The sequence below is a fragment of the Anomaloglossus baeobatrachus genome, chromosome 7 (genome assembly GCF_048569485.1).
Source record: "Anomaloglossus baeobatrachus isolate aAnoBae1 chromosome 7, aAnoBae1.hap1, whole genome shotgun sequence".
Classification (NCBI taxonomy): Eukaryota; Metazoa; Chordata; class Amphibia; order Anura; family Aromobatidae; genus Anomaloglossus; species Anomaloglossus baeobatrachus.
Genome location: NC_134359.1, coordinates 284,714,369 through 284,736,264, shown reverse-complemented (window position 1 = coordinate 284,736,264; position 21,896 = coordinate 284,714,369). Strand labels below are relative to the sequence as shown.

General features: G+C 44.9%; 1 protein-coding gene across 1 annotated transcript in view; it reads left to right on the top strand.

Annotated features, from left to right (window-relative positions):
- The first annotated feature begins 8,733 nt into the window (after positions 1-8,733).
- LOC142245537 (testis-expressed protein 2-like) overlaps positions 8,734-21,896 on the top strand; it is a 58,068-nt gene continuing 44,905 nt past the window's right edge. The window contains exons 1-2 of the mRNA XM_075318316.1: positions 8,734-9,271; positions 18,134-19,467. Of these exons, the coding sequence (XP_075174431.1) occupies positions 18,157-19,467 (1,311 nt within the window). The 5' untranslated portion in view covers positions 8,734-9,271; positions 18,134-18,156. The remainder of the gene's footprint in view (positions 9,272-18,133; positions 19,468-21,896) is intronic.

Genomic DNA, 21,896 nt, shown 5'->3' with positions numbered 1-21,896 from the left:
TTAATGTGTCTGACACTCCGGGGTATCACCGAGAAGTGCTCCAGATAGAAATCACTTTACAAACATCAGAGCCATTTCATTATTAAAAAAATACCCAGCTTTTCCCAAGTCCTGAATGACAAATCTGCCACTGAGGAAACAAGGAAAGTTGGGTGCCCACTTCTACGAGAGTTCTCTGGTAGATTTGTCTGACCAGGAAAGCTGGGTACCAACTGTAAAAGAAACCTTCGTAGATGTCACCTAACTTTCCATGTCAGATTTACCCAGTGCAAGCCTCTATGGGTACCACCCAACTTTTCCAGAAATATCTGCGATTTAAGAAATGCTGAGTGATAACCTCTGTAGGAGTTTTAATAGGAGTAATCATAGCTGTCACCCAGCTTTCCTAGTCAGATTTACCAAGCAAAGCAGTGCCAGCCTCTATTGGTGCTGTAATAGTGTCAATATAGGAAGCCACCCAGCTTCTCCAGAAATATCTGCGATTTAAAGAAATGCTGAGTGACAACCTCTGTAGGAGTTTTAATAGAAGCCATCATAGATGTCACCCAGCTTTCCTAGTCAGATTTACCAATCAAAGCAGTTCCAACCTCTATGGGTACTGTAATAGTGTCAATATAGGAAGCCACCCAGCTTTTCCAGAAACATCTACAGTTTAAGAACTACTAAGTGACAACCTCTGTAGGTGTTTTAATAGAAGCCATCATAGATGACACCCAGATTTCCCAGTCAGATTTACCAAGCAAAGCAGTGCCAGCCTCTATGGGTGCTGTAATGGTGTCAATATAGAAAGCCACCCAGCTTTCCCAGAAACATCTGCGATTTAAAGAAATGCTGAGTGACCACCTCTGGAGGTGTTTTAATAGAAGCCATCATAAATATCACCCAGCTTTCCTAGTCAGATTTACCAAGCAAAGCAGTGCCAGCCTCTATTGGTGCTGTAATAGTGTCAATATAGGAAGCCACCCAGCTTTTCCAGAAATATCTGCGATTTAAAGAAATGCTGAGTGACAACCTCTGTAGGAGTTTTAATAGAAGCCATCATAGATGTCACCCAGCTTTCCTAGTCAGATTTACCAATCAAAGCAGTTCCAACCTCTATGGGTACTATAATAGTGGCAATATAGGAAGCCACCCAGCTTTTCCTGAAATATCTACGATTTAAGAAATGCTGAGTGATAAACTCTGTAGGAGTTTTAATAGAAGCCATCGTAAATATCACCCAGCTTTCCTAGTCAGATTTACCAAGCAAAGCAGTCCCAACCTCTAAGGGTGCTGTAATAGTGGCAATATAAGATGCCACCCAGCTTTTCCAGAAACATCTGGGATTTAAGGAAAGTTGAGTGAAACCTCTGTAGGAATTTTAATAGAAGCCATTATAGATGTCACCCAGCTTTCCTAGTCAGATTTACCAAGCAAAGCAGTGCCAGCCTCTATGGGTACTGTAATAGTGGCAATATAAGAAGCCACCCAGCTTTTCCAGAAATATCTACGATTTAAGAACTGCTGAGTGATATCCTCTGTAGGTGTTTTAATAGAAGCCATCATAAATATCACCCAGCTTTCCTAGTCAGATTAACCAAGCAAAGCAGTGCCAGCCTCTATGAGTGCTGTAATGGTGTCAATATAGGAAGCCACCCAGCTTTTCCAGAAACATCTGCGATTTAAGGAAAGTTTAGTGATAACTTCTGTAGGAATTTTAATAGAAGCCATTATAGATGTCACCCAGCTTTCCTAGTCAGATTTACCAAGCAAAGCAGTCCCAGCCTCTATGGGTGCTGTCATAGTGTCAATATAGGAAGCCACCCAGCTTTTCCAGAAACATCTATGATTTAAGGAAAGTTGAGTGATAACCTCTGTAGGAGTTTTAATAGAAGCCATCATAGATGTCACCCAGCTTTCCTAGTTAGATATACACAAGAATGTAGTATTAACATTATGGGTGCTGTAATATTTTCAATATTAGAAGTCACCCAACTTTATCAGGCATTTATGACTCAAGGAAAGCTGGGTGCCAAGGTCTAAAGACTCTGTGGTGACACATACAAAAATTTTCCAAGCTTTGCCAATAAAATAAATCTGGGTGTAAACCTCTTTGGGTGGTGTTATACTGTATCATCAGTATTAGATGTCACCCAGCTTTTCCAGGCAGAGAGGATATCTATGATTCAAGTAAAGCTGGGTGCCAACCCGTATGGACTCTGTTATGACACTGATATAGAATCTTTCCAAGATTTCCCAGTTAGATTTGCCACTTAAGGAAAGCTGGGTGCCAAATTCTAAAAATGTTGCTCATATATTAGATGTCACCCAGCTTTCCTAGACAGAGTTGAAGTACTTGATTCAAGGAACAGTGCCAGACTCTGTGCGTGTAGTAATGGCGACAATATCAGATGTCACTTGGCTTTTCCAGGTCCATTTGCCATTCGTACCCCCAAACAAAATTGGCACCAATATCTATGGGTGCTGTAATAGTGTCTAAATCTGTTGTCACCCAGATTTCCATAGCATATTTGCCATTTATGCCTAATGGAATGCTAGGTGCCATAGCCTATAGATGTTAGAATGGGGCTCATATTGGATATCACCCAGCTTTTCCAGGCTGATTTCCTATTAATAAGTGCCAACATTTAAAGGCTCTGCAATGACATCCATATTAGATGTCACCCAGCTTTTCCAGGCTGATTTCCCACTAATAAGTGCCAACATTTAAGGGCTCTATAATGACATCTATATTAGATGTAACCCAGCTTTTCCAGGCTGATTTCCTACTAATAAGTGCCAACATTTAAGGGCTCTGCAATGACATCCATATTAGATGTCACCCAGCTTTTCCAGGCTGACTTCTCATTAATAAGTGCCAACCTATAAGGACTCTGTAATGACGTGCATATTAGATGTCACCCAGCTTTATCAGGCTAACTTCACACTAATAAGTGCCAACATTTAAGGGCTCTGTAATGACGTGCATATTAGATGTCACCCAGCTTTATCAGGCTAACTTCACACTAATAAGTGCCAACATTTAAGGGCTCTGTAATGACGTCCATATTAGATGTCACCCAGCTTTTCCAGATTGATATCCCATTAATAAATGCTAACCTATAAGGGCTCTATAATGACATCTATATTAGATGTCACCCAGCTTTTCCAGGCTGATTTTCCATTAATAAGTGCCAACCTATAAGGACTCTGCAATGACGTCCATATTAGATGTCACCCAGCTTTTCCAGGCTGATTTTCCATTAATAAGTGCCATTTAAAGGCTTTGGAATGACATCCATATTAGATGTTACCCAGCTTTTCCAGGCTGATTTCCTATTAATAAGTGCCAACCTATTAGGGCTCTGTAATGATGTCTATATTAGCTGTCACCCAGCTTTTCCAGGCTGATTTCCTACTAATAAGTGCCAACATTTAAGGGCTCTGCAATGACATCCATATTAGATGTCACCCAGCTTTACCAGCCTGATTTCCCATTAATAAGTGCTAACCTATAAGGGCTCTGTAATGATGTCCATATTCGACGTCACCCAGCTTTTCCATGCAGATTTGCCTAGTTCCAACTTCTAATAAATATAAAAAACCATACCCAGCTTTCCATGTTAGGTATGTCATTAATTGCTCTAGGAAAGCTGAGTGCCAAGGTAAGTAATGGATGGTATGACAGTTGGCATAAGGGTGGGCACCCAGCTTTTCTTGAGTCATAACGGGTCAAAACCAAGTGATATTTGAGCTCACCATCATTTGTCATTAATTACTCTAGGAAAGCTGAGTGCCAACGTAAATACTCATTGTAATGGCGACCCTATAAGAAGCCCTAGGTAGAAATATCAATTCTACGGAAAGCTGGTGAATAGTAGTGACAATAGTAGTGAACACCCAGCTTTCCATAAAATTGATATTTCTACCTAGGACTTTTCATAGGAACGCCATTACAATGACTATTTACATTGGCACTCAGCTTTCCTAGAGTAATTAATGACAAATGATGGTGAGATCAAATATCACTTGGCTTTGACCCGTTATGACTCAAGAAAAGCTGGGTGCCCACCCTTATAGCAACTTTCATAGCATCTATTACTTACCACCCAGCTTTGTTGTTTATTGCAGCCACAATGTCATCTGATATATCTGATATAACCCAGCTTTCCAAAAAAAAATAGATTTATGGGTAAGATTTTTTAAAGGGAAAGTTGAGTTGCAGTGGAATATTAGGGACCTCCACCCTTCACTCCCCATCCCATGGACCCTCTCTCTAGCCGCCGCCAGGTATTTGCATTTCTGCATACTCCGGACTTCTATCTCTTCCAGGGCTAATAAAAGCTCGGAGCTGCACATCTCGCCAATCTCCCGGCATGTTCTTACAGGACATTAACAATTGATGAATAAATACAGCTTGTGTTCAGACGCAGCTGCTGCCGAAGCTTCTTCAACCTCCGGAAAGTGGAAACCAAATCACCAAATCTTAGCTGCCGAGAGTCAAGAGGGCAGAGTTGGGGAATCGGCCGCTCCACGGCGGAGGCAAATCCTAGAGAACCTTAGAGGCAAATCCTAGAGAAATCTTAGAGAACCTGAGAGACAAATCCTAAAGAACCTTAGAGGCAAATCTTTGATAATCTTAGAGGCAAATCCTAGAGAACCTTGAAGGGAAATCCTAGAGAACCTTGAAGGGAAATCCTGGAGAACCACAGAGGCAAATCCTAGAGAATCTTAGAGGCAAATCCTAGAGAACTTTGAAGGGAAATTCTAGAGAACCTTGAAGGGAAATCCTGGAGAACCTTAGAGGCAAATCCTAGAGAATCTTAGAGGCAAATCCTAGAGAATCTTAGAGGCAAATCCTAGAGAACTTTGAAGGGAAATTCTAGAGAACCTTGAAGGGAAATCCTAGAGAACCTGAGAGGTAAATCCTAGAGAACCTTAGAGGCAAATCCTAGAGAACCTGAGAGGTAAATCCTAGAGAACCTTAGAGGCAAATCCTAGAGAACCTTAGAGACAAATCCTAGAGAACCTTAGAGGCAAATCCTAGAGAACCTGAGAGGCAAATCCTAGAGAACCTGAGAGGTAAATCCTAGAGAACCTGAGAGGCAAATCCTAGAGAACCTGAGAGGCAAATCCTAGAGAACCTTAGAGGCAAATCCTAGAGAACCTTAGAGACAAATCCTAGAGAACCTGAGAGGCAAATCCTAGAGAACCTTAGAGGCAAATCCTAGAGAACCTGAGAGGCAAATCCTAGAGAACCTGAGAGGGAAATCCTAGAGAACCTGCGAGGCAAATCGTAGAGAACCTTAGAGGAAAATCGTAGAGAACCTTAGAGGCAAAACCTAAAGAACCTTAGAGGAAAATCGTAGAGAACCTGAGAGGAAAATTCTAGAGTACCTTAGAGGCAAATCGTAGAGAACCTTAGAGAAAAATCGTAGAGAACCTTAGAGGCAAAACCTGGAGAACCTTAGAAGCAAATCCTAGAGAATCTTAATGGCAAATCCTGGAGAACCTTAGGGGCAAAACCTAGAGAACCTTAGAGATAAATCCTAGAGAACCATAGAAGCAAATCCTAGAGAACCTAAAGGGGGCTTTACATGCTGCGACATCGCTAATGCGGAGTCGTTGGGGTCACGGAATTCGTGACGCACATCCGGCCGCATTAGCGATGCCGTTGCGTGTGACACCGTTAAGCGATTTTGCATCGTTGCAAAAACGTGCAAAATCGCTAATCGGCGACACGGGGGTCCATTCCCAAATCTCGTTACTGCAGCAGTAACGAGGTTGTTCCTCGTTCCTGCGGCAGCACACATCGCTACGTGTGACGCCGCAGGAACGAGGAGGCTCCCCTTACCTGCCTCCCGGCCGCTATGCGGAAGGAAGGAGGTGGGCGGGATGTTACGTCCCGCTCATCTCCGCCCCTCCGCTGCTATTGGGCGGCGGTTCAGTGACGTTTCAGTGACGTCGCTGTGACGCCGCACGGACCGCCCCCTTAGAAAGGAGGCGGTTCGCCGGTCACAGCGACGTCGCCGGACAGGTAAGTATGTGTGACGGCTGTGGGCGATGTTGTGCGGCACGGGCAGCGATATGCCCGTGTCGCGCAACAGATGGGGGCGGCTACCCACACTAGCGATATCGGGACTGATATCGCAGTGTGTAAAGTAGCCTTTAGGGGCAAATCCTTTGATTGTTTTCATCCACGTCACCTTCTGATATTGAATGGATGTAAATATATCCGGAAAAGAAGAGTTTGTGTTTTTTTGTGACTTCTTTTTTTCTTTGTCTTACATAGTTACTTAGGTTGAAAAATGACTCCTATCCATCAAGTTCGTCCTTTCTCCACCAAATATATATTCTTCGTCACTAAAGTTGTGTATCCTGACAATGTTGTGTGTCCTGAGGAAATCATCCAACCCTCCTATAAAAGCTGTTATAGTGTCAGCCATTACTACCTCTTGTTGTTGGCTTTCCACAGTCTGACTGCTCTAACAGTGAAGAACCCTTTCCTGTTTAGCTGCCGGAATGGCCTTTCTTCCACCCCAGGGTCCTTAGTATTGTCTTTGGAAGGAATAAGTTATGTGCCAGTCCACAACTGAGCATTTCCGGCTGCCTGCTACCACCACCAGCACCAGGAACGCCTGATCAGCAGGGTTGCCCCATTGATCAGACATTGATGACTTGTCCTAAGGACAGGCTATCAATGTTTAAGTAGTGATCAACCCCTTTAACTTGTTTTACAATTTCGAGATCTACAAAGTCACATGTTATGTCATTTTCTTGCTTTAAACTTTTTGGTCTCGCCGCTGTCCTTGGTACTCAGCTGTCAGTGACGCAGGCAGAGATCAGGGTCCCTGGAGCTGAAGGACAGTGTTTCCTATACAGAATAGATTTACAGACTTTTTCCCTTTGTTTCGTGGTTTCTACATGATGCTTTCCCCAGCCTGAAAATGACATAGAAAGTTGCTTTTGTGTATCTAATCTCCCAGCTTCCTCTCCTACTGCTGTGCCTATAGGTCTTGTACTAAGCAGTGTGAGATCTCAGCAGGAGCAGCAGGGAGGAGGGTCACTGAGGAGGAGCTTTCACGCAAGCTGGGTGGGTGGTAGTAATGTGAAGAGCTGTCTGGCCAAATTAGCAGAGATTTAGCAATACTGAGGTAGAGGGATACTGTAAATCTATCAATCATACTAGGTAAGCAAAGATTCAGCAGCAGGGAGGAGGGTCACTGAGGAGCTTGCACTCAAGCTAGGTGGTAGTAGTCTGAAGAGCTGTCAGTCATGCTTGGTGAGCAGAGATTTAGTAGTAATAGGGAAGAGGGATACTGCAGAGCTATGAATCCTGCTAGGTGAGCAAATATTCAGCAGCAGGGAGGAGGGTCCCTGAGGAGCTATCAGTCAAGCTAGGTGGGTGGACATTCACTGAGAAACTGTTAGGGTAGGTGAGCAAAGATTTAGCAGCAATAGATAAGAGGGATACTGCCGAGCTATCAATTATGCTCAGTGAGTGAAGATTCAACAGCAGCAGGGAGGAGGATCATTGAGGAGCTATCAATCAAGCTGGGTGGATGGACGTGTCAGTATAGATGAGCAGAGATTTAGCAGAAATAGGTAAGAGGGATACTGCAGATCTATCAATCATGCTAGGTGAGCAAAGATTCAACAGCAGGGAGGAGAGTCCCTGAGGAGCTATCAATCAAGCTAGGTCGGTGGACATACACTGAGGAACTGTTAGGGTAGGTGAGCAAAGATTTAGCAACAATAGGTAAGAGGGATACTGCAGAGCTACAATCATGCTAGGTGAGCAAAGATTCAACAGCAGGGAGGAGGGTCCCTGAGGAGCTATCAATCAAGCTAGGTCGGTGGACATACACTGAGGAACTGTTAGGGTAGGTGAGCAAAGATTTAGCAACAATAGGTAAGAGGGATACTGCAGAGCTATAATTTATGCTCAGTGAGTGAAGATTCAGCAGCAGCAGGGAGGAGGATCATTGAGGAGCTATCGATCAAGCTGGGTGGGTGGAAGTGTCAGTATAGATGAGCAGAGATTTAGCAGCAGTAGTCAAGAGGATTGCTGCAGAGCTACAATCATGCTAGGTTAGCAAAGATTCAGCAGCAGCGGAGAGGAGGTACACTAAGGAGATGTCAATCAGGACAGGTGGGCAGAGGTTTAACAGGAAGGAGGGGCAATGAGGAACTGTCAATCACACTGGATAAGTGGAGTTTCAGAGCAAGGAGGAGGGGAGACAGTAAGGAGGTGGATAAAAATGTAGCAGCAGCAGGGGAGAGGTACACTGAGGAGTTTTCGATCAGACTAGGCTGTGAAGTTTTAGCAGCAGTCAGGAGGGAGACAAAGAAGCTGCCATTCAAGTGGAAAGGAGGATTAAGATTAACCTTTCAGAATTGATTACACAGCCATTCCTAATATGGATTTTTCAAAGTAAGTATATTAGCCTCATCAGGCCTAAGAGATCTAGCTAATATAGAATTGCAGATCTTGACTGATTACAGTCACCACTAGGGGGAGCTCTTTGCAGTCTTTGAAGTCTATATGCACTTAGCGCCCCCTAGTGGTGGATGACGTGTTTATGGGATATTAACTGGTATATAATGTTGGGGAAAAAAATGACTTTTTCTGTGTATTTTGTAATGGCTGTGTGCACAGCGCTCCTTCTCATACGCCATGTAAACTATGTATTTGCAATTATTTTTAGGTTTGGAGCAGACTCCTCCCGGCCCCTCCATTGGTCCGGCCTCAGCTCCGGTGGATTGCCATCCAGTTCAGTGCAATGCAGCATTTATCAGAGGCGGGCGGCGGGGAATCTCCCGGGATGCTCAGGATTCCGCTGCAGGCGTCGCTCACAATGTGCTGATCCGAGGAGAAGGAAACTTGGAATAAACTATGGCAGGATACAGGGCTGGGATACAGTGAGGCTCAGCGGCCAATAGAGGCAGACACAGGAGCACAATTCATCTGCAGAGCAATTAGTGAGGGTTTTATCCTCTCTGCATCCAGTGGCATCGAGCTCCGCTGCCCTACAGCAGCACATTGCATCCCTGCCGGAGCTGGAGGGTGTCTGTTCTCCAGGAGCGTCCCCCCTCCTGTGTGTGTCACCCCCTCTGTCATCCCCCTGTGTGTGCCAGAGGAGGGCTCCAGTCAGTGCACACATCCCCGCATTGCCCGTCTGCTGGAGAAAAGACGCAGAGATGCTCAGACGTCCTGATCACAGCCCTCACCTGAACCTGGCAGATGCCAGCTGTCTCTGAAGCCCAGAATTCCCCGAAATCAGGATCCGGGGTAAGTCCCTATTACATACCGCACTTATTGGGCACATTCAAGGGCACCGGTCTGGCACATACATGGACATCCCGTCTGCACCCAACTTTTAACCGATTACATGCCCTTTAGCAGAATACGTCGCAGTCGTGCCCCCATCCCTGCTGGGCACATATCACTGCAGCTGTTGCACCCGCCGCCTATTCAACCAGTAACTGGCATGGCACACGACTGGTCCCCTATTGCCAGTGAGGTACGAGGAGGGGGGGCACTTATTGGATCCAGAATTATACTGGTTTTCCGCCAGGGAAGATGACGATGTGTTCGTGACACTAAAACAGGTCACGGTGCTCCGGCGCAGCACAATCCAGTTTGTGAAATGTAGCAGAGCTGAGTTTGTCCCAGTGAAGAGGCTGCATTATCACAGTCAGGGGCGGATGTATCCAGGGGCCCTAGAGGTCAGGGGGCCCATTTCTACCTCCATTGTACATTTTGAAGAGCTCCTAGGCTGCAAAGGGCCCATATATTGTTCTTGCACAGGGGCCCATATATTGTTCTTGCACAGGGGCCATATATTGTTCTTGCACAGGGGCCCATATATTGTTCTTGCACAGGGGCCCCCTTTCTGTCTGCGTCCGTCAGTTATCATAGTAATGTAGTGAAAGAGCAGAGACAGACGAGGCCCCTGTGCAAGATATGGACCCTCCAATAACACATCATTTATAATGCACAGGTCCACCTGCTTTGGAGGTAGTAGCGGCCCCTTCACCTTTGCAGCCCCCTGACCTCTGTGGCCCCCTCACCTCTGCAGCCCCCTGACCTCTGTGGCCCCCTCACCTCTGCAGCCCCCTGACCTCTGTGGCCCCCTCACCTCTGCAGGCCCCCTCACCTCTGCAGGCCCCCTCACCTCTGCAGGCCCTCTCACCTTTGCGGCCCCCTCACCTCTGCAGGCCCTCTCACCTCTGTGGCCCCCTCACCTCTGCAGGCCCTCTCACCTCTGCAGCCCCCTGACCTCTGTGGCCCCCTCAACTCTGCAGCCCCCTCACCTCTGTGGCCCCCTCACCTCTGCAGGCCCTCTCACCTCTGGAGGCCCTCTCACCTCTGCAGCCCTCTCACCTTTGCGGCCCTCTCACCTCTGCAGCCCCCTCACCTCTGCAGGCCCTCTCGCCTCTGCGGCCCTTTCGCCTCTGCGGTCCTCTCGCCTCTGCGAAACTTTCGCCTCTGCGGTCCTCTCGCCTCTGCGGTCCTCTCGCCTCTGCGAAACTTTCGCCTCTGCGGTCCTCTCGCCTCTGCGGCCCTTTCGCCTCTGCGGTCCTCTCGCCTCTGCGGTCCTCTCGCCTCTGCGAAACTTTCGCCTCTGCGGTCCTCTCGCCTCTGCGGCCCTTTCGCCTCTGCGGTCCTCTCGCCTCTGCGGCCCTTTCGCCTCTGCGGTCCTCTCGCCTCTGCGGCCCTTTCGCCTCTGCGGTCCTCTCGCCTCTGCGGCCCTTTCGCCTCTGCGGTCCTCTCGCCTCTGCGGCCCTTTCGCCTCTGCGGTCCTCTCGCCTCTGCGGCCCTTTCGCCTCTGCGGTCCTCTCGCCTCTGCGGCCCTTTCGCCTCTGCGGCCCTCTCGCCTCTGCGGCCCTTTCGCCTCTGCGGTTCTCTCGCCTCTGCGGTCCTCTCGCCTCTGCGGCCCACTCACCTCTGCAGGCCCTTCACAACTTCGGCCCCTTCACATCTACAGGTCCGTCACCTTTGCGGCCCCCTCACCACTGCAGCCCTCTTACCTCTGCGCGCCCCATACATCTGCGGGCCCCTTACCTCTGCGGTCCTCTCACCTCTGTGGCCCTGCCACCTCTGCGGCCCGCTCGCCTCTGCGGCCCCTTCGTCTAATCGGCCCCCTTACCTCTGCGGCCCCGTCACCCCTGCGGCCCCCTCACCACTGCGGCCCGCTCGCCTCTGCGGCCCCCTCGTCTAATCGGCCCCCTTACCTCTGCGGCCCCGTCACCCCTGCAGCCCCCTCACCACTGCGGCCCTCTTACCTCTGCGGCCCCCTCGTCTAATCGGCCCCCTTACCTCTGCGGCCCCGTCACCCCTGTGGCCCCCTCACCTCTGCAACCCCCTCACATCTGCGGCCCAGTGTCATTATCTGGATTCACCTGTACTACATGGAGCAAAAGTTTTATGTATGGTCCTGCTGCGCTGTGGGAATCCATCCGGCCTCACTTTAGTGACAGATGTACAAACCAGGGGGTCTAGGGTCACTTTTGGGAATCCCAACTTCGGACCAGGGACATGACTGATCTACTCGTCTCAAATTAGGAAAATATTGATCACTGAGGAATAATATGTCCTGAGGCTGAAGGGACACTCACCCCAAAGTCCGGAGCGTGTAATAGTGCAGCCGGCCACCAGGACATACAGTATGAAGCAAGCTAGTAGATAGAAATGGCTGATACCAGAGAACAGTGGATTCATTGTATCTTGTTAACAACTCTAAGGTACAATCTGTAACAAGCCCCTCACTTGAGGGACACGAGGCTCCAGGAATTAGGTCTGACTTCTGCACCCCCTATATACATCCCCAAGCCCCCCCAAAAAAATTACTAGCGTTATTGGGCTACAAAGTTGAAAAAGTCCCCCAGCGGCGGGTGTTTTGTTACGGGCCCGTTCTTGACCTGAAGGCACCATCATCAGATTAGAGGAGCTAATAATGGCGCGCTGTGTATTCTGTCATTACAACGGTGACCCCCCATCAGGACAGTCTGTCTGCAATCCACCAAGGATAAGGCGGGCGCTCCCACACCCAGACCGGGGGATGCAGGGCAAACGCAGGACATAGAGGGATAGATAGATAGAGAGATAGATAGATAGAGGGATAGATAGATAGAGGGATAGATAGATAGATAGATAGATAGAGGGATAGATAGATAGAGGGATAGATAGATAGATAGATAGATAGAGGGATAGATAGATAGATAGATAGATAGAGGGATAGATAGATAGATAGATAGATAGATAGAGGGATAGATAGATAGATAGATAGATAGATAGATAGAGGGATAGATAGATAGAGGGATAGATAGATAGAGGGATAGATAGATAGATAGAGGGATAGATAGATAGATAGAGGGATAGATAGATAGATAGATAGATAGATAGATAGAGGGATAGATAGATAGAGGGATAGATAGATAGATAGATAGATAGATAGAGGGATAGATAGATAGAGGGATAGATAGAGAGATAGACAGATAGATAGATAGATAGAGCGATAGACAGATAGAGAGATAGATAGAGGGATAGATAGATAGATAGATAGATAGAGGGATAGATAGATAGAGGGATAGATAGAGAGATAGACAGATAGATAGATAGATAGAGCGATAGACAGATAGAGAGATAGATAGAGGGATAGATAGATAGATAGATAGATAGATAGATAGATAGAGGGATAGATAGATAGAGGGATAGATAGATAGATAGATAGATAGAGGGATAGATAGATAGAGGGATAGATAGATAGAGGGATAGATAGATAGAGGGATAGATAGATAGATAGATAGATAGATAGATAGAGGGATAGATAGATAGAGGGATAGATAGATAGATAGAGGGATAGATAGATAGAGGGATAGATAGATAGATAGATAGAGGGATAGATAGATAGAGGGATAGATAGTTAGATAGATAGATAGATAGATAGATAGATAGATAGATAGAGGGATAGATAGAGGGATACATAGAGGGATAGATAGATAGATAGATAGATAGAGGGATAGATAGTTAGATAGATAGAGGGATAGATAGTTAGATAGATAGAGGGATAGATAGATGGATGGATAGATAGATAGATAGAGGGATAGATAGATAGATAGATAGATAGATAGAGGGATAGATAGTTAGATAGAGTTATAGATAGATAGAGGGATGGATAGATAGAGGGATAGATAGATAGATAGAGGGATAGATGGATAGATAGATAGAGATAGATAGAGATAGATAGATAGAGGGATAGATAGAAGAATAGATAGCGGGATAGATAGATAGATAGATAGATAGAGGGATAGATAGTTAGATAGATAGATAGATAGATAGAGGGATAGATAGATAGATAGATAGAGGGATAGATAGATAGATAGATAGATAGATAGATAGATAGAGGGATAGATAGATAGATAGAGGGATAGATAGATAGAGGGATAGATAGATAGATAGATAGATAGATAGAGGGATAGATAGTTAGATAGAGGGATAGATAGATAGAGGGATAGATAGATAGAGGGATAGATAGATAGAGGGATAGATAGATAGATAGAGGGATAGATAGATAGATAGATAGAGGGATAGAGCGATAGATAGTTAGATAGATAGATAGAGGGATAGATAGATAGATAGATAGAGGGATAGATAGATAGATAGAGGGATAGATAGATAGATAGATAGATAGATAGAGGGATAGATAGATAGATAGATAGATAGAGGAATGGATAGATAGATAGACAGATAGATAGATAGAGGGATAGATAGATAGATAAATAGATGGATAGATAGATAGATAGATAGAAGGATAGATAGATAGATAGATAGATAGATAGAGGGATAGATAGATAGAGGGATAGATAGATAGATAGAGGGATAGATAGATAGATAGATAGATAGATAGATAGAGGAATGGATAGATAGATAGATAGATAGATAGATAGAGGGATAGATAGATAGAGGGATAGAGCGATAGAGCGATAGATAGATAGATAGATAGATAGAGGGATAGATAGATAGATAGAGGGATAGATAGATAGATAGAGGGATAGATAGAGGGATAGATAGATAGATAGAGGGATAGATAGATAGATAGATAGATAGAGGAATGGATAGATAGATAGATAGATAGATAGATAGATAGATAGAGGGATAGAGCGATAGAGCGATAGATAGATAGATAGATAGATAGATAGATAGATAGATAGAGGGATAGATAGATAGATAGATAGATAGATAGATAGATAGATAGATAGAGGGATAGATAGATAGATAGATAGATAGATAGAGGGATAGATAGATAGATAGATAGAGGGATAGATAGATAGATAGATAGATAGATAGAGGGATAGATAGAGGGATAGATAGATAGATAGATAGATAGATAGATAGATGGATAGATAGAGGGATAGATAGAGGGATAGATAGAGAGAGGGATAGATAGAGGGATAGATAGATAGATAGAGGGATAGATAGATAGATAGAGGGATAGATAGAGGGATAGATAGATAGATAGAGGGATAGATAGATAGATAGAGGGATAGATATTCTTAGATAGTAGAGCTAATGCTGCCAGATGTGCGGCTTTCGTTGATCCAGGCTTATTAATCTGTCTGAACCCCGTGGCTAGGAGAAGCTTTTTCCTGCCTCCCTGGATCCCGTCACTATAAATTGGGTCATTCATATATGTACAAATCCGTGTCACACTATAGACAGAGAGGGATTAATACCAACACAAGCAGCAGATCGGCGTATGTGTGCACTCCTCAGGGCTCCGCCATGCAGTGATGTATATATGAGGTGTGCTTGTGGTCCTGGCATTAAAACTCACAAAGGGCCGAGGTGTGATGATCAACCACTCTCACCCAAAGCAGTTTGATCGTCCGGGCACTTATCTATTATTTAGCTGCATACATATATGACCATTCACCAGCAAACTGCTCTGAGGTGCAATCATTTTGAAAATATGCCGTACATAGATACATTTTTAAGATTTTTTTTTGTCTAGGTCAAAATTAATGACAAGCTGCACATAGGGGCAGTATTATAGTAGTTATATTCTTGTACATAGGGGCAGTATTATAGTAATTATATTCTTGTATATAGGAGCAGTATTATAGTAGTTACATTCTTGTACATAGGGGCAGTATTATAGTAGTTATATTCTTGTATATAGCAGCAGTATTATAGTAGTTACATTCTTGTACATAGGGGCAGTATTATAGTAGTTATATTCTTGTATATAGCAGCAGTATTATAGTAGTTATAGTCTTGTACAGAGGGGCAGTATTATAGTAGTTATAGTCTTGTACATAGGGGCAGTATTATAGTAGATATATTCTTGTACATAGGGGCAGTATTATAGTAGTTATATTCTTGTATATAGCAGCAGAATTATAGTAGTTACATTCTTGTACATAGGGGCAGTATTATAGTAGTTACATTCTTTTATATAGGGGCAGTATTATAGTAGTTATATTCTTGTACATAGGGGCAGTATTATAGTAGTTATATTCTTGTACATACGGGCAGTATTATAGTAGTTATATTCTTGTACATAGGGGCAGTATTATAGTAGTTATATTCTTGTACATAGAGGGCAGTATTATAGTAGTTATATTCTTGTACATAGAGGGCATTATTATAGTAGTTATATTCTTGTACATAGGAGCAGTATTATAGTAGTTATAGTCTTGTACGTAGGGGGCAGTATTATAGTAGTTATATTTTTGTACATAGGGGCAGTATTATAGTAGTTATATTCTTGTACATAGGGGCAGTATTATAGTAGTTATATTCCTGTACATAGGGGGCAGTATTATAGTAGTTATATTCTTGTACATAGGAGCAGTATTATAGTAGTTATATTCTTGTACATAGGGGGCAGTATTATAGTAGTTATATTCTTGTACATAGGGGGCAGTATTATAGTAGTTATATTCTTGTACATAGGGGCAGTATTATAGTAGTTATATTTCTGTACATAGAGGCAGTATTATAGTAGTTATATTCTTGTACATAGGAGCAGTATTATAGTAGTTATATTCTTGTACATAGGGGCAGTATTATAGTAGTTATATTCTTGTACATAGGGTGCAGTATTCTAGTAGTTATATTCTTGTACATAGGGGGCAGTATTATAGTAGTTATATTCTTGTACATAGGGGCAGTATTATAGTAGTTATATTCTTGTACATAGGGGCAGTATTATAGTAGTTATATTCTTGTACATGGGGGCAGTATTATAGTAGTTATATTCTTGTACATAGGGAGCAGTATTATAGTAGTTATATTCTTGTACATAGGGGCAGTATTATAGTAGTTATATTCTTGTACATAGAGGCAGTATTATAGTAGTTATATTTTTTACACCAGGGCTTTACTTTTATAGTTATGCTTTGTACATAGGTGCAGGCAATATCTCATCCCTAAATGTGACTAGTCATGCTACAAGCATTAGTAGAAGCTTCTCCTGCATTATGGCAGTATTTAGAAGACAACAAAGGATCCGTGTGAACTTCCCAGGGGGTCCAAGACTTAAGTCCTGACACCAATCTTAAGACAGAGATTGTGACTTATTGCAGCCTGCCAACTGATAGATCAGAGGAAAGGAACATTAAAGTGAATTAGGAATGTAGTCAGGATTCAGGAGAAGCCGCGGGATCCTGTGCTGCGTGGAAAGATGTCAGCAGAAACAGAAAACCAGTATCCCGCATTACACTCAGTATACAGGGTGGTCCAAAAGTAGGGGGACAGTATGTGTATTAGGGTTATCAAACATGGTGTAAAGTGAAACTGACTCAGTTGCCCTTAGCAACCAATCAGATTCCATTTTTCATTCTTCACAGACTCTTTGGAAAATGAAAGGTGGAATCTGATTGGTTGCTAAGGGCAACTGAGTCAGTTTCACTTTACACCATGTTTGATAAATCTCCCCCTTCATAACACTATTACACATACTGTCCACCTACTTTTGGACCACCCTGTATATTATATCACTGTATAGACATATACGTTATATCATAGGTGGCCGTCTGCTAGGCAAAGAGTGCAGCCCTTACAAGCACTTTGATGTACAGCTTGCAAGCGCTGCTCTAAAGCTGGTCCAATCACTTGATCTGGCCAGTTTCAGTGCCCCTGCGCTCCTCCGTTTCTGCAGAGACAAAGCTTTGACAACTTAGCCGGCAGATCATGTTATCGGCTCAACCATCAGTTGGTGTAACATGTCAATCATCAGGAGCACACCGCCACAGGAAGCCGGTAGACAGGGGAGCGGTGCGCTACTGAAGATGGGAGGAGAGAATAATCCTTCAACTCTCTGATATTCTTAATGATACCAAGAAGACTGAAATAAAAAGAGTAGACATTTTAATAATTTAGCTTATGTTTGGGGTGGCCCAAAAGAAGATTCTATCATGGACCCATTAATGGTCCCAGTGGTCCAGTAGAAGACAATTGTATTTGGAGTCTCAGGATAATTTCTTGGTTTTCAGACTCAAGGCTGACCCTGGTTTGCAGGTAGTTGTATTGCAGATTGTAATGCAGCCACTACTTACGGCTTGTACAAACAGAAGAGTGGTCAGGAAAGCCGGGGTCTGGAAACAGGAGGACACGTATGGATACAGGGAGTACACAGAGGCATGGTCAGGTCACAATCCAGGGGTCAGAATTCCAGGAAGGCACATAATACATTCAGGGAGTAAACTGAGACAGGGTCAGGTTAGGGTCCGAGGTCTAAAGCCAAGAGGTCATGACAGGAACAGGGAGTGGGCAGAGAGAAGTCAGACAACAGTCTGGGGTCAAAAACAAAGATCAGAACACTAGCAGAAACACTAGCCAACTGCACAACTAAAGAACAAGAATGTACGACTGGCAAGGTACTGGGAGAGCATGCTCAGTAAATAAGCAGATCAATTACCAGAAAGATGAAACACTTGAGCAATCAATCAACCCTGCCTGCTCTGTAGCCCTGAAAAACACAGCAGAGCATCTCCTAGTGCAAGATGCTCTGCACAGAGGAATCGTGACACTGCCAGCTCAGTAGTGCAGAAAAACACAGCAGAGCATCAGAGGAATCGTGACACAGATATTTTAAGGGGGGGTGTATTTCAGTTTTTGTGACCCATGTTTCTTGTTGTGTTCCAGATAGAACAGCCATGTTTTGAAGAATGTCTAACTCCGCCAAAATTAGTCCCGTGCCGACTAAGTCCCCGAAACTGAACCATTCTTTGCCAGGTCCGAAACAGGAACCAGTTTCCCAGCAGAAACCACAGGGAATAACAATCCAGTTAACGAAAGTGCACAGTGAAGACAACTGGGAAGACTTGGATGAAAGTGAACTCATCTTCACTTTGGACCAAGATGAAGAAGAAGCAGCAGCTTCCGCCTTAGGGGGTAGAACTACTTCTCCGGTGTACGGACAGTCAAGAGAACAAGATGGGACTGTTATTAACGAGCTGGCCCTGGCTGCTTACGAGTGTGCCGGCGATGAGACCCAAAGAAATAGTAGTTCCCTCATGCCAACTTCCCCCACCGCTACACCGGTCATCAACCTGGTGAAGTCTGTCTCCACAGAAATCGATGTTAAAGACCCCACTCTTCATAAACCTCATCCTTTCGTCAACTTGGTCAAATCCATTTCCACCGAAATCTCCAGACTGGAGCCGGAGGTTACGCAATCTAAGTCAGACTCTAAACTCAACGTTCATCTCTGGAGACAGATAACTCAACCCAAGGGCAAAAATGGAGACTCTAGAACTGCTCCATCTTCCCCAAGCACATCACCTTCCGAAAGCAAAGGAATGTTCTTCAATGTCCAAGAGGTGGAGGCCAAGTTAGAGGACACCAAAAGGAGATTGTCCGAAGCTATGCAAGAACCGTTGAGCATGCTCAGTAAGATTATAGGTGAGGAGACAACGAGCCCCAACCCCAAACAAAGAACTATGTCCCCTTTGTTCTTCAACCAGGAATCCCCATCGAGTCATTTGAAAGATCAAGGTACTTTTGAGCCCAACAAGAACACATTTTCCAACTGTGGACAGGTAGAAGATGGAGAAATCGTTGACTTTACAGATCCCTCTAAAACTACCCACAAAGAGGCCCCAAAGAACCATTGCAAATATAAGATCTGTTCATACGGGGACATGATCCAGGTTGTAGAATTAACTGGTGAGGATGCAGAAGATCAAGGCTTGACCCCAACCATGGATGATCCCCAGTCTGCTTCCCATGACAATGATGTGCCATGCAGTGCCCTGGTCTGTTTAGCAATCCTAGCCTATAACTTCTTCATCTGGCCCCTTCCTGCCTACATCTCGGGGCTTTTCATGGGCATGGCTAGTGGATTTATTTTAGGATTTTTTCTGTTACTACTATTTGTGCCCAAGCGTCCCTACTCCAGGAGACACAAGCGCTACCTGCAGGAATGTGCGATGTTTCCTTTATCCATGGAGAACCTCCGGGAACCAAATCTGCTGCAGGTGAGATGTCCTATTTGGTTTTTTTTTACTTACAGGAGTATTGGCATTTTTTGGTTTCATGGTGGCTATTTTAGCCAAAGTGACAAAATATTGGTCGGCTTCTTCGCTTCTAAGAATTTCAGTGTGGGTCTGACTGATCTGAGATCAGGTTGGGATGTAGTTTGCAATGTTATGGAGACTATGAGGTTGGTCCTGTTATTGTGCTAGCATGGCTGGTACTGTTATGGGGCAAAGAGGCTGGTTCTGAAATAGTGCTAGCATGACTGGTACTGTTATGGGGCAAAGAGGCTGGTTCTGATATAGTGCTAGCATGGCTGGTACTGTTATGGGGCAAAGAGGCTGGTTCTGATATACTACATGACTGGTACTGTTATGGGGCAAAGAGGCTGGTTCTGATCTAGTGCTAGGATGGCTGGTACTGTTATGGGGCAAAGAGGCTGGTTCTGATATAGTGCTAGCATGGCTGGTACTGTTATGGGGCAAAGAGGCTGGTTCTGATATACTAGCATGACTGGTACTGTTATGGGGCAAAGAGGCTGGTTCCGATATAGTGCTAGCATGGCTGGTGCTGTTATGGGGCAATGAGGCTGGTTCTCATATAGTGCTAGCATGGCTGGTACTGTTATGGGGCAAAGAGGCTGGTTCCGATATAGTGCTAGCATGGCTGGTGCTGTTATGGGGCAAAGAGGCTGGTTCCGATATAGTGCTAGCATGACTGGTACTGTTATGGTGCAAAAAGGCTGGTTCCGATATAGTGCTATCATGGCTGGTGCTGTTATGGGGCAAAGAGGCTGGTTCCGATATAGTGCTATCATGGCTGGTGCTGTTATGGGGCAATGAGGCTGGTTCTCATATAGTGCTAGCATGGCTGGTACTGTTATGGGGCAAAGAGGCTGGTTCCGATATAGTGCTAGCATGGCTGGTACTGTTATGGGGCAAAGAGGATGGTTCCGATATAGTGCTATCATGGCTGGTGCTGTTATGGGACAATGAGGCTGGTTCTCATATAGTGCTAGCATGGCTGGTACTGTTATGGGGCAAAGAGGCTGGTTCCGATATAGTGCTAGCATGGCTGGTACTGTTATGGGGCAAAGAGGATGGTTCTGATATAGTGCTAAGATGACTGGTACTTTTATGGGGCAAAGAGGCTGGTTCCGATATAGTGCTAGCATGGCTGGTACTGTTATGGGGAAAACAGGCTGGTTCCGATATAGTGCTAGCATGGCTGGTACTGTTATGGGTCAAAGAGGCTGGTTCCGATATAGTGCTAGGATGGCCGGTACTGTTATGGGGCAAAGAGGCCGGTTCTGATATAGTGCTAAGATGGCTGGTACTGTTATGGGGCAAAGAGGCTGGTTCCGATATAGTGCTAGCATGGCTGGTTCTGTTATGGGGCAAAGAGGCTGGTTCTGATATAGTGCTAGCATGGCTGGTACTGTTATCGGGCAAAGAGGCTGGTTCCGATATAGTGCTATCATGGCTGGTGCTGTTATGGGACAATGAGGCTGGTTCTCATATAGTGCTAGCATGGCTGGTACTGTTATGGGGCAAAGAGGCTGGTTCCGATATAGTGCTAGCATGGCTGGTACTGTTATGGGGCAAAGAGGATGGTTCTGATATAGTGCTAAGATGACTGGTACTTTTATGGGGCAAAGAGGCTGGTTCCGATATAGTGCTAGCATGGCTGGTACTGTTATGGGGAAAACAGGCTGGTTCCGATATAGTGCTAGCATGGCTGGTACTGTTATGGGTCAAAGAGGCTGGTTCCGATATAGTGCTAGGATGGCCGGTACTGTTATGGGGCAAAGAGGCCGGTTCTGATATAGTGCTAAGATGGCTGGTACTGTTATGGGGCAAAGAGGCTGGTTCCGATATAGTGCTAGCATGGCTGGTTCTGTTATGGGGCAAAGAGGCTGGTTCTGATATAGTGCTAGCATGGCTGGTACTGTTATAGGGCAAAGAGGCTGGTTCTGATATAGTGCTAGCATGGCTGGTACTGTTATGGGGCAAAGTGGTTATTAGTGTTTTTTGGCACTCTGTGTTTAGGTGAATCATGAAGCTGGAGGTAATGGTACTTGATCCGAACAGTGTGGTTGTCATCAATATGGGGACCACTGACTGGCTCTGTTATGGGGGTACTCTGCATCCATTATGGTGGTACTGTGGTTAGCAATGATATCAATCTCTCTGCTTGTCATCAATATGGGCACCACTGACTGGCTCTGTTATGGGGGTGCTCTGTGTCCATTATGGTGGTACTGTGGTTAGCAATGATATCGAGCGGTGTGGTTGTTATCAATATGGGGACCACTGACTGGCTTTGTTATGGGGGTACTCTGCATCCATTATTGTCACACTGTGGGTAGCAATGATATCGAGCAGTGTGGTTGTCATCAATATGGGGACCACTGATTGGCTCTGTTATGGGG